We start from the raw sequence: 14,370 nt of genomic DNA on the forward strand, positions 1-14,370 counted from the left end.
GATGTGCCCAGAAGGAGCTGCTGGATACCGGAACGATTTAATGGAAAACTGGATTTTAGTACTTTTGCTGTTAAAAATGGCACTGTCAGAGCTGTGCTGCTGTGCAGTGTGGATGATGGTATTCCAAGAGATTCCCAGGCTAAGGAGACTTGGTGACACCACCTGGGTCAGTCCAACATGACTTCCTCACTGCAGGGCTCTTCCTCTGCATGTGACCTCTGTCCAGGTGACAAATGATGCTGTGGGAAAGCAATTTCATTGACATAACACTTTTCTTGCCTTCTTGAAGCCACAGCTGGCTCAAATTTAAGCAGTTAGCAAGCAGGTAAACTCATAAAAATACATTTTCCCACTTCAGAAGAGCTTGCTTTATTTCCTGGAGAGTCAAGACCATGTACTGATTTCCCGGCATGGAGGCAATACTTCTCGCAGATTTCTTTTTCCCTCTTGCTATTTCCCCTGCACAAAGAGAAAGATTATTTAATATTTTTGTTTGGTTCCTCTATGGTACAGGTGCACATGCCCAAGCACAGTGGGCTTTCCAAATGCCACAGAACAGAGAGTGATGTGCCAGCACTGCACTGAGCAAAGGGGTGAAGAAAGGGAAGTGGCAACCCAGCAACTGCACTCAGCTTCTTAAACAGATTCTGTTTCTCACCATGGGAGCACACTTCTCTGCTCGGCTGCCTCTTGTGCTAGTTAAGCAAAACTTGTCACAGAAAACAAAAATATTTGCCAATTTGGCTTTAGCACAAATCCTATTCTTTGTTCTTTTGCACACATCAAATGTCAGCCTCTTGCATCCCTCTGACAGGAACCTGGCACGAGCACAAAACACACCCAGGTGCATCCTGGCAGGAAAACCATCCTGAGAGGGGAGGTCGTGCTTGCTGGAGAAGAGGGGTTGGGCTTCTCATGTTTGGTATTCACTCATCACACTCCTTTTCATCCTTAGAATAGAAACCTTTATGCAAATACTGGGTTTGGATTCATTTGATTTTAGCCATCTAAAAGGCAGATGTGTAATCTCACTTTTCCAGCTTCTCTCCATCCTCAGGTGGACACGTGCAGCTTCTGAAATTTTACAAGTGAAGGAATTACCCCTGCAGGTTCCTTTCCCCCCACCCCCAGCTTAGGGATGCTTTAGACAATGAACTTTGACACAAAAGCTCCCTAAAATTACAGGTGACGTAGCTGTCCTTGAGTCTTGTGTCTAATTGGAAGCGCACAGATTTTTTTTCTCCCAATTTGTAATAGGCAAATGTGTATTTATTTATTTGTTTGTTTGTGTTCAGCCTGCTGGGTAGCTTTACTTTCATTGTAATTAGATTCAGGTACTCACATCAGATGTTCTAAAAAAGAGTAAACACTAAGATTCCTGAATTTTCATTACATCTCTTATATTCAATGAATCATTTATATGCAAATTTACTCAAATTTTACAGCATAAATCTTCAATATTAGTGTTTTTCTAGTCCTTTCTTTGAATTTTAGTGGCATATTTTGAGGGAATTTCAGACAAGCTCTGCCAAAACAGTAATAGGCTTCAATAACTGCCTTTTGTAGACTGAAGTGACAGCTTTGGGGTTGGAAAATTTTATCTTTTCTTAAATATTCAGTAGTTTTACACTGACAAGAAACACATTGTTGAGTCAATAGGCTGAAATCTGATAAAAAGCATTTAAAAACCCAAGTAGATTGAATGCGTGCAATCATTGCAGGAGAGTGACTCCAGCTAACAAAAAGGCTCAATCTTACCCTGCCTCACGGTGACAATTTTGCTTTATAGGGAAGGAGCTGTGCAGCACATTATCTGCAGCACATAAGCTGCAAATGTGACCCTTTAGATTATTTTTTCCTGCATTTAAAACGCTTGTTTAGAATTTCAGAGACTTGTTTTCTTTGCCAATTTCCCCCGAATCACTTTTATGAGCCAGTCAGCTCAGAGAGTCTTTACTTCTCAGATGTCAAGGCCTTGCATTACATTTCCTGCATTACCAGGCAGGCACGGTGCTAAATGTCTCTGCTGCAATTAAAACGAACAAACATCAGCTTGGATCTGCCAAGACAGGAAGCTCTGACTTTGTGCACACCTCCACAAAGTGATGAATATTTCTAGATTATATATCGTAATTAGTGTGACACCCAGTGCTGGCATTTGTCTCTCATACAGAGATGAGCTTTGAAAACAATGATAATTAAATTTGGAGTGTCTGTGTTTATAGGTAGATGGACTATATATCTTTCTTTTTTCATCGAATTTCAGTTTTTAAACCATTCTGCTCCATGCTGGTCTCTCCAGTTCGAATCACTTGAAAGCATTTGCTTTTGCACAGCAACAGCAACAGCCCCTTTATATTTTCTAGAAATGAGCCTGTAAGATTTCCTGGGGAAAGAGCCTTTTTAAATAGGCCTCAAAGTATTCCAAGTAGGTCTCCTTTGTCATTACAGGCCTTGATTATATTGATTTTAACAGATATTTCTACGCAAACCTAAAATTTCACATATCTATAAAATGCTAATGAACAAAATTAGCATTGCACTGCAGGTCTGCAGACAGCCCAGTGAATCTGTTAGCTGGAAAATCGCTCATTTTTCCTGCTTGCCTGTGTCTTTAGAGGTTTTTTTCTGAAAGTATTCACCTTTCCCCCCACCTACTCACCCCTCTTATAATCACTTCATTTTTCAGACTGATTTTAACTTCCCTCTGTACACAGAAGCCTGATCTACACAGCAGAGAAGAAAAACCCCGCATCCTTTATAGAACAGCTGACATTTGGAAAGTTTAGACAACCTTTGGGTACAGTCTTTTATCATCTCTGGTAACTAAACAACTACTCAAGCTAAGCACAGGTTAAAAGCGATTTCTCTTCGTTTAATCTCATTATGTTAATCAACTCTTTTACTACATGCACAACAGCTGCAGTGGCAATGAATAACTTCATTTCAGTGCCTTATAAAATGTCCTTTTTTCTTTGCACATCCTACTCATCTGCTCTAGAACACATCACAGCTGGTGGCTTACAGCTGTGGGTTAAAATCTAGTACAGAGCTCCCAGGCACCTCATTTATCTGTCTCCTGGATGGATGTACACAGTAACTTCCCTTTTTATAAACACAGACTTCTCAATCCTAGTGGAGAAAAAGAGTGAGAAGAGGTAGCACCAATTCCACAGTGAAAAGCAGACTGCATGGACTTAAGGATTTTAGCCTCTGCTTTGAATGAAATATGAAGACAGAGCTGTCACATCCTAAACACACCTACTGTTAGAACTTCAGCTTTAAGCATTAAACGAGCACCAACAAAAGACATCTAAATCATGAAAATAATAAAAATAAAAGTGGAACTATATTACTAGTCTCACTGTAGCTATCAGACATGCCATACTTTCATACTGGAATGTGGATGCAAGGAAGAAGACACAAAGGATACATCTTGGAGGAATATAGTTGTGAGTAGAGCCCACAAGTACCTTCTTAAAACACGACTTTCACGACCACTGAAGGCAGGAGAGCTGTTTTCTGTTTGCTGCAGGAAGCACCTTCTTGCTCGTTTCCTCTTCTGCTTGGTACGTGGCACTTCTAAGGAGGAGCAGACTCACTGCTGCTCCAAGGACAGCTCTGCCCTAAGGCCACACCTGGAAAAACCCGAGGAAAAGGCAAGAATGCTAAAAGATCATACGGGCAGCACATCTCCAGAACTGCCTGCTGCTGGTAAACAAATGCTCTTTGTAAAATAAATCCACGTGCATGTTCTACCAAGCCTTTACCTCAGCCCGAATTATCCAACAGGGGTTGGAGCCCATCCTACAGGCAAGAGGGGTTTTTTGAACACTGCACCAGTGCTGAAGGGCTTTGGTGAAAATATTGCACTTTGTAGGGCTCCCCAGGAAATCCCTGGGATTCAGGAATTTCCACCTTGCCAGAGCAGGGCTCCAGGTGCTGCTCCTGGTGTCTGCAGGGAGGAAAGAAAACAATGGCTCCCAGGGAACACAACTTCTGCAATTCCCCTGCAGCTCTGCACAGTGACACAACTCTGCCTACACATTTCTACCTTGCTCTGTTCCTGTTTTCCCAGATGTCTGTGAAATTCCACACTTTCCTTGCCTCCCAAGGTGGCCCTGCAAAATATTGTGAGCTCCATCCAAACCAGGGAAACCTTCAGCTCCATAAATTTTCATCAATCTTCTTAATTTGGAGGCTGGATATATTAACTAGCCTAGCAACTGATGTGTCAGCAGGTACTGGCAGTAGGGGAATATACTTGTGCACAGTTTTGATGCCAAAATAAGTAATATTTTCCTGCTTGAAAGGGTCCTGCAGACGAGAAAGCTACTCTTGCAAAGCCATAACTACATCAAATAAGATATTATTGCCTTAGTGTCAGGCCAACAAGAGTTGCTCTTTAAATATGGACTAAAATGAGACAGAAAAATGCATAAAATGTTGTTTCATTAGTTCCTCGTTTGATGGTTATTTCTTTATATCACATGCATGGTGAGAGGATAATCCCTTTAGCTCAACAACAACTCATTAACCATGTTCTCTCAATTAGAAATAGCTTATTTTCTAACAAAGCAAACACCATAAACACTCCTGCCTCCAGCTCATAATGATTTTCTATAAGTAAATGTATCAGAGGCACAGTACAAGGAGGGAGCTTGGTACAAAGAGAAGTGACACAGAAATGGAAGATTTTTCTGATCATATAAAGCTCAATTGCTGTACACATTGTGTGTGAATATTTTAATGCTTACCAGAAGCCTGCTACTCAGGTGCATGAAGCAACTGCAAATAAAGTTACATTTTCTTGACTTTCTGGCAGTTTGGGGCTTCCCAGCAAAAGGAAATTTGGAAAGGTGAAAATGGGAGAAAAACATAGCTGGGGGAATACTTTTAAACAACTTATGCTTCAGAAACCCAAAGAAAACAGTGCAAAGGAGAAAACTGCTTTTGTGGATCTAGTTTATTAATAAGCATTGTAATTAACAAGACAACATGCTGTACAGAAACCTGAAATAGAACTACTGCAAATTTACTGGACTTTAAATGCTGCTGGACTGTAGCATATGATGTCCAGCTGCATTCTTGTAGTGTGGTTAGGGCTGTTTCAATACACAGACATACACTGCTCACTCTCAGATCCTGTAGTATGCCATAGAGCAGGGAGATTTCCCAGAAATACAAACTCAAATATTTACAAGAAATCGTCAATCTCTTTCTTCACTAGGGATAACATAAGTTATACACAATTTTCCTATGTATACCAAATAAAATCTTTGCCTTCAACTTTACTTTGTGTCTGCACAAACCAATTCCTTCCCATTTATTTACCCAGCTAAATGAGGGTAGCGAGCTGCAGTGTGATCATTTAATTGCTTATCATTGATTAAGGGTCGGTATTAAACCTGCAAAAGGAAAACATGAGAAATCAAATAAAACCAAGCCTAAATTTTCCAACTTTAAAGACTTTGTCAGCTTGACTCAAATGACCTTGAGCTCCTCAGCCATTACCAATGGAAACATTTAGGTGTCTGCCTTTGGCTCGACCATGTGGGAAGCAGGGGGGTAGTGGTGGTTCGGGCTGATGGAGTTCCCTGTGGATCACAGCTTGGTCAGGATACAACAGAGCCAAGTTTCCCTTCTCTGACAAAAATCCCCAGCAGATCCAGGCGCACCAGGGTCAAGGATGCAAAGGGACTGCTCTGCTCCAGCCAGAGTCCTGGCTGGGCTCAGCACCACAGAACCGATGCTGTGTCGAGCTGCCTCGTGCTAACTTTCATAAATCCTCAGGCCCTATTAGCACGGGCTCATTGCCATGCTAATTAGCTAAATGACCTGCATCTGGCCAGCTCCCGGCCCGGGGAGAGCAGGTGCTCTGCAGTCTCTGTCTGGCCAGGCAGACAGGCCTAATTATTCTTTAGAATTAAATTACACTTCAGAATACAGCACAGCTCAGGAAAACAAAGAAACAGCATCTTTTACTTCAAATATTTTGACTAGATTCTTTCTTTTAATTGTATTTTTTGGTTTTTTTTAATTTGTTTTTTTTTTTTTATTTTAGCAGTGACTGCTTTACAATACGGAAATAATCCTTTTTGCCAGTGCTACCCATAACTTTGATGCTCAGGAGTGCAACAAGCATGAGTTAGAGGGGGAAATAATCTAGACTAGACTGTGTGACACATCACTTTGAAGGCAAAGGTTTTCCTTTATTGTTACACCGTATGGAACAAATCTAATCATGTAACTAGCATTTTACTGTATATTGTATATAGAATTGTTTTCTCCACAAATCCACACAAGTAAGATAAAATAAGTTAAATGACTAAAAAATAAAAAAAAATTACACAAAAATATACAGTCTATGTACTAGATAAATTATTTATATATATGGCAAGATGTGTAACGAGTCTCTAGTAACATCATTCCTCTGGATACTGACATGCTACTCAGAAAAATGTTGCCTCAAAGGTGTATTTTTATATATTATATACATAATATATAAAAACGAGGTAACAATTTATCTCCTGATACAATGTGTATTTACAATTAATTGTTCTGCATCTTGTTGACTGAATTTTAGAATATCAAACACATTTTCATGGATATAATGTTTAATATTTCTTATATCAGACTCATCTTTATAATGCATTTTGTTTAAGTATTTTTTTATTGTTGTTTGGTTTGGGTGTTTTGTTGGGTTTTTTTGTTTTCAAGGGAAGGGGGGTGGGTAAGTGCTTCTCCACCTTAGGGGAAAAAACTAAAGGAGCCCCTAAACATTTAAATAAAGCAAAGTTTGTTGGGTTTTTTTTCCCCTACCAGTGAAAAAACCTCACCAATTCTGGATCCTTCACTTTTTCCTATAAAATAAAAAAATCCTAATATTGTAGAAATTTATTCCTTGCCAGAAAATTTCAGCAACAATTTTCATCCCCAAAAGAACTGTTGCAGGCAAAATAAAAAAAAAAAATTAAAAAAAAAAAAAAAAAAAAGAGAGTTTTCCAATGGAGATGCCAATTCCTTAAACATTGAGTATAGCAGTGCTCTGTAATAAAAACTAAAGACCTCTGCTTACAATAGGAAGGCATTACTGTCAGCATTATTCTCAATTTGCACAATTAGGATGTTTGGTAAATCTGTGTAAACTACAGATAAGCTTAGTTTTTGCATATCCCTGAAAAGAACTGCCGAATTCTCTCCTCGTGATGCCTCCAAAGCAAACAACAAATGGCTTTGTATACATTAGGTATGAATTAATTTGTCAACTTTTTAATTGTCCTGGAATTAGAAATGAGATGTCTCAGCTATTGTGTGTCAGTACCCAAAGGATTATAATTTTTTTCCAGGATTTACATGCAACTGGAAGCCAATGTGCCACATCTTTTCTAAACGTTATTGAAAACTACTTTAAAAAAAAAAAAGAAAGCAAAAGAAGTACATCATTAGATAATCTGATGTCCATTAATCAAACCCTATCAGTAGGTTAAAAGTGAAGTTTGTTTTTTTTTTTTTTTATTTTGCACATAAAATCTAAATGTGGTTGGACTAGATTTACAGTGGGGACAGCAATATATAAAGCTACTTATACCTGCTGGGCACATAAGAGAAGCTCTTTTAGCATTCATTGGAAACCCTCAACAACTTGAACTTCTGTAAATTTTACAAGCAGCTAATATTACAGCATTTTTACACACAGTTTTGTTTATAAATTACAGATTTAAGTTACATTATGAAGCCTACATAGAGTTCTACCCATAGGAAATATTCACACACTGTTTTTCCCTCCATACAACTTCGATTGTCTCACTTAATGTAGCAATAAAACAAAAAAGGTTTGCATTTTCTTAAAGGAAAAAAATTCTTGGCATGTACATACTGCAAATGATGAAATGGCTAAAGACCAACAAAGTATGAGAAGGAAATACTAGAAGGAAAATACGTTTTTTTCATCTAAGAAAGGAATCTCCTTTCCATCCACTGTGAAATTTACCAAGAGAATATATTCTCCAGCACACAGAACACTGAAAAAAATCCTTCCTCTTTAAAGAGAATCACCTTGAGACTTTCTCAAATAATATGATTAATTTGTGTTTATATTTATCCAACTTCCATTACCTAGATCCTTCTTTCTTTGCTGAGCACTATCAGTCATTCCCTAACAACTAATCCACAATGACAAGTACTTCTTAATCTCACAGGTTTGTGATGAAGTAACTAATATTATAGTTAAACTTGTACTGAATACTTACAAGAGGTGAATATAGCTGTAAAAAAAGCCATACACATCACTATAATATTCTTTAAAACACCGGTAGCTTGCAGCCACGACATCACATCAGCCAAAAAAACTACCCCCACTTCCTACTGTTTTCAGCAGTGCCCATGTAATTTTCAACTAACAGGAACAGTAGCCAAAGCAAGCTCTGCAAGATGAAAAAAAAACTAAAGAGAAATAGACTTATGGCTTGAAAAACATAATAAGTAGAATATTGTTCCTTCAATTATTATAGAAAGGAAAATCTTGGAAATTAAAAAAATTGAGTTGTTTATTATTTTTTTCCAGTTTTGATCTTGCATGTCCTCTTATTGTCGTGTTGTTTATTTCACACAGAAAAGCCTAGTTGAGATCTTTCTATTTCATCTATCGCATTCTTTCAGAGAATAAATACCTATACATTGAGCCAATAAAAATTAAAATAAAAATCAGTTGTCACATACATTTTCCTTCTTAATTATATAAAAGATAAATTTTGGTGGGAAGATATACCATCCTTCTAAAGAATTAGATTTTAGGATCTTATTAATTCTATTATGTCAAGTAATCAAATGAGAATTGCTCACTTGATCTCTAATGCTAAGCAAATGGAAGATGAAATCTATGAATATGCTATAAATTATAACAACAAAGAAAAATTTGAGTAAGCTATTTTTAGACTGCAATATTCCCCAAACCGTACTAAGGAATTGCCTTCAAAGGGAGGAAGAACTGCTGGCAGATACTTGCACTACATGGCCCATGTAAGAAAATGAACAGGATTTTGTTTTCCTTCTGATTGTTTCTGGGTTGTGGGTTCTCTTCCCCATTTTCTGGATTTTACCAAGAACTATGGTAAACACCTTTCAACCAGGTACTAAGGATTTAGATTTTCTGTTTCAGATTTAGGATTCTATATACACAAATATTCACAAGCCTAACAAGTTTGTACGCGCCCGAGGAACGGCGTTAGGCCGTGACTATACACAGTCACTCTTAAAGCCTCGAATTGGGGATTTGTCAGCTACGCATCTACAGCTGGTGCTCGTGTATAAACGTGGTGTTGCTCCCAGGCCCCGGTGCCTGGTGGGACGCGGCGAAGTTTGCCAGAGGAATGACCTTGACGGGATCCTCGCTGGCGCAATGTCTTTCGCAGGTGTTGTAGAACTGGGGCCTGGGCCCCCCCTGGCCTTTGTCACTGTCGTCCTTTGGCAGGGGCCTCCCAAGAGTGTGCCGTCCCTCAGGTCTGGCTCCTCGGCCCCAGCCTTGCTGGAAGCCAAACGATGGCAAAGAGGTGTTGGGCTGCTGGAACTGCGTCAGAGCCGGCGGCATCCAGCAGTTGTCGGAGTGGCCGAGGATCAGACACTCCTGCGTGCAGTTTTCAGAGGCTTCGGCCAGAGCTTTCTGCAGATTCACTTCGATAGCTGGGAGGATGGAAAAAGACAAGACATTTGTCAGAGTTTTGAGGACAGATGCACAGAGGGAATCAAGGTCAGCAAAGCAATCGCCACCCTACAGTGATGGCCACAGCTTGGGAAGAAAAGACTTCCAGGTTTAGAGCTTCAGTGAAGGTTCAGATGTTGGGGCCCACAGTGTTATCACAGTTCACCTTTAAGGAACTGTTGATACCACCATTTCAGCTCTATAACAAGCCCTGCTACACGCCATTTCCTAGAATCATACAACGGCTCAGGTTGCAAAACACTTCTACGATCAGTGAGTTAAACCATTAACCCAGGACCATCCTGTTCACCACTAAACGACATCCCCAAGTCCCACATCCACCCTCCTTTCGAACTCTTCCAGGGATGGTGAATTCACCGCCTCGCTGAGCAGCCTGTTCCAATGCTTGATGACCCCTTCAGTGAAGAATTTTTTTTCCTAATGTCCAATCTAATCCTCCTCTGGCATAACTTGACCATGTCCTCTGGACCAGTCACTTACCTAAAATAACATTTTCACTTTTGGAAACTGTTATTGCTGTAATACAGCTAAAAACTTTATTATAATTTAATGCCATTGCTCTAGATATTTGCACAGAACTACTTGGGGAAAAAAAAACCCAACAAATTCTTATTTTTTTAATGTTCTCTTAAAACTGGATTTTTTTAATTGTTTTGCTTTGCTTAAGGCAAAAAACCCTAAATTGGGCACTAGCCAAAGATGGTCCATTGGCTTCAAAGATGCACTCAAGAGCTATAACAATGAAAGAGCATAACAGGTATTTTAAAGATAATTGATTTCTCCATGCATTCGATACTGGCAATCTTGAAAAATCAAAGGGTAGTAGCAAAAGAAGATGTGACCTCTACAGTTTGCTAGTAATCGAACCAGATTGCTTCAGTAGATTCAAGGTTTGTGCCCTTGAAAAAAGATTATAGAAAGTTTAATTTGTTCAAAGGCAAAGTAAACTACTAAATCTGAAAGATGTTAATTTGTAATACATTAATATTCTTGATCTGTTTCATTTAAAATATGGCTTTACCATGGTAGGTAAATTAAAAACTAATGGAATTAAATTTCCACAAATGATTCCTTGAAATAGTTTTAATATTACAAGTGTTAATTTTATATTCTCTTCCTGTGTACCTAGTTAAATACATCAGAAAAGCAGAAGAATATCTGATTGGATATTTTGTGTTTTCTTCACAGAACTTCCCAATGAAAGACATATACGTGTTTTTAGTATCTGTCTTAATGAAAATAGCATTTAAAATTGGATTCTGGCTCATAAGCACTGGAGAAGGAATGCCACTAAAATTACTTATAGCAATGAGAGTGCCGAGTAGGAGCCTCCCACCCTCTGAGCTTTATGTTTAAACAGATGCTGCATTTCTATTTTAACAAATACTTTGCATGTTGAAATCTGTGTAAAGCTGCAGAGCACAAACACTTACTTCCATGTTACATCTCAATACAAAGCAATTAAGTTTTTCCTTCAGGCATTGAAATTCATAATGTTTCTGTCCAAAACAGGATACTTTTTTTTTTTTTTTTTGAAATCTACCATGTTTAAGAAGACAACCGGTTGCTTGTTATATCATGAATGCTCTATTCTTGATTATTTCTCCTTCAGAATGCTGTGCATGTCAGTCAGAGCAGTGATTGTTTATAAAAGTTATTTTTGCGTATTACTGCCATTTCAACATGCCCTCAGTCATTTTGCCTGAGTATTTTTCAGTTTAATCCTGACAAAGCTTTGGCACCTTGCTGTTGAAATACTAATCCAGTTTTGATGGGCAGTAGGAGACATAAATATGGAACTAATTCAGTGGAGGCAATAGTTACTGCAAAAAATAAAAAAGTTTCTTTCTACCAGTAGATTAGTCTAATCTTTCTGTGTCCTACTGTCTGCTATCAGAGACATAAATTTAAGTATATACAAGTCTTTTAAGCTCTTTAATTATCCTGGTTTGCTTCTATTCTGATGAAGGCAATTCACTGAAATCAGGTACAAACCCTTGACAGAGTATTGAGTTATCCCCATTTTATAGAGAACTGATCTTTTTCACATTAATTAAAAAAACCTCTTAAAATGCTGTTAATTCAGTCAAACTGTAAAATACACAATTTTTTATTTGGAAATAATACTTATTTGTTTTGAGCTCTTCACAGCAAGCGGTTACAACACTTCTATGTACCGTTTCTCTCAAACTACAGTCAGAGAGTACACAAAGCTAAAACCTCAAAAGGAAGCATTTGACAATAAAAAAAATAACATTTAGCATTGGCCAAGGCAACTGTGGAAGAGAAAAGGTCACATATAAAACAGTCTCCACACCATTTTAAAGACCCGGACAGTAATTTTGGGCCATGTGTTGCCAGACTACCAGGAGACTTGGAATATGTTACCATGTTGAGAATAAGAGTACTGTTAAAATTTCAGTCTTTCTTATTCTGTTAATAAAGAGATATTTTAATCTGAGTTTTATTTTTATTAAAGAAAAAAACAACAAAGAAACACCACAAAACAAAAGGAAAAAAAACCAAAACAAGAATGAAAACCCCAAAGCTTTAGAACTATCCTGGACACAATCATAAAATACGACTACAAATAATTTTGGTGTTAAGTTGGGATTTTTTTTAAAAAAAAGTCTGCCAATGCAGGATTATTTAGAAGAAGCATCTTTTGTAGAAATCATAAACTTTCTTTCAATCTTTTTAAAATATTGTTGTCAGAGTATGCTTTTCATCAGTGCTTATGGTTAATACCATGTAAAATATACGGTTTTCCTTTGAAAAAACTCTTTTCTAAGTCAAACAAACAAACAACTTTCCCCACCCCTAAAACAATGACTCTTGGAAAATAATTCAAACTAGAACAGGCTGTAGGAAACTTTCTGCATGAATATTCACTGAGCATTATCTTTTTTTTATGTGCTCTTCCAGGCCATGAAATATATCTCCTTTTTGTCAGTCTAACTCATTCTCTATTTTCCTAACATATCATTCCAGCCACACTTGTGGGAGAGTGTGAAGTTCAGTGTTCAAGTGGTTGTCTATCAGAGGCTCTGCAAGTTGACCACAGCACCTTCTGGCTGCTACTCTTTAAGCTTCCTTCTATTTTGTTTCTTTGCAAGTCACTCTAAATGTGGGTGACAATCAAATTTTCTGAGCCTTTCTCTCTCGTTCCAAAGCAGTAATGCAGGTGATTATTCTGCATAGTCTGAGAAGTAATCAGGGGTAGGAAACACCTCTGACACCTGCCTCTACCAATCAAGGAAAAGAAAGTTCTGGTTGTCTCTGGATATTTTCAGAAGAAATGATGGTTCTAACAAGTGAAATTCAGTGTCTAGTACCATCTTCTCACATAAGACATGACAGGTTTATAAATGGAAATAAGAGTGCATATTCCCCACATATGATGAATAAACAGTACGTTCCATTGAACTCTTAGCAGTCTATCTAACTTCTTACTTCACTCAGTTATAAACCCCAATTTTAGATTTTTTTTTTCCACACTACATTAAGGCTCTTCAAACATGACATACAAATGATATGAAAGAGAATTTTTAATTCATTTAATAGATCACACTCATGCATGCGCATGTGAGTTCACCACTTTGATTTGAACTCCAGGTTGTATTAGGAATGAAATTGTTTTTTTTTTAAATTGTATGCAGAACTAAGAACATTTTTAAAGAAAGTGTCTGGCAGCTCTTAATAAATGTTTAGATCAGAACTGTCAAATATAACTAAAAGCACAATAGTTAAAACATTTTCTTCATTGTTCCACAGTCTTATCATTTGTAGGTCAAAGCAGTTTTCAAGTAAAAATATTTACCTTCAAGAAAACGTGGAATCCCAGCCTTGCCAGAAAGCTATCCTTCAATCAAAATAGCTACAAAAAATACCTTTTTCCCCCTTATTTGTTTTGACCAGAGACTTCCTATGGCAATAAAGTCGGTGTGGGATTTTAGAGATAGTAAATAAAAATGTTGGTTATCCACTTTGCTTTTTGGAGGTGAAAACTGAAGAGCTCTACAGTGCTACTCAGTCTACAACACATGTAGCACAGTACTTCGGCATTTCCAGCCTAATATCATGTTCCAGTTTTATAACTGTTTCTCACAGAAAATTTGCAAAGGGAAACAGGCTGTTGGCATGAGTATGTTAGCAGCAGTCTCAGAATGTTGAAAAGTTAGAATTATGGAATCATTTTGGTTGGAAAAAACTTATTAAGATCATTGAAGCACATCCCTAGTGTGCAGACAACACACTTTCTTTTCTACCCCTCCTCTCCAGCCTCAAAAGAGAGATGTACTACTGAAAGAACATCAAGAGGGCTGGTTCTTTCCTCACTCTGCCATAGAAGTCATCACTTGCACCATGGAATACAGAGATTAGGCTGGAAAGGACTTTTGGTCTAACCTTCTGCTCATATCTGGAGATCTTGGTTGAAGAAGAAGAGAATAGCTTTTCCAAAAGGCAAAGCTTTCAGAATTTTACATATCACTTAAAAGAAAAAACCCAAATTCCTGTGTTGAAAGGAAGATGTGCTTCTCTGGGGGTTGGACAATCAAGAACAGGAGATCCTGGAGAAGCCTTAAAACATCTCCACCCTTATCCAAATGTGTAGCAGTGATCAAAAGACATTTGTAAATGTATTCATT

At 37.9% G+C, this 14,370-nt stretch overlaps 1 protein-coding gene across 1 annotated transcript in view; it reads right to left on the bottom strand.

Annotated features, from left to right (window-relative positions):
* Positions 1–9,289: 9,289 nt before the first annotated feature.
* Positions 9,290–14,370, bottom strand: part of PCDH11X (protocadherin 11 X-linked) — a gene marked incomplete at both ends in the record, with an annotated part of 390,090 nt that continues 385,009 nt past the window's right edge. Inside the window, one exon of the mRNA XM_082289139.1 lies at positions 9,290–9,681. Within this exon, the coding sequence (XP_082145265.1) occupies positions 9,290–9,681 (392 nt within the window). The remainder of the gene's footprint in view (positions 9,682–14,370) is intronic.

The sequence above is a fragment of the Coloeus monedula genome (genome assembly GCF_965178545.1).
Source record: "Coloeus monedula genome assembly, chromosome: 12".
Classification (NCBI taxonomy): Eukaryota; Metazoa; Chordata; class Aves; order Passeriformes; family Corvidae; genus Coloeus; species Coloeus monedula.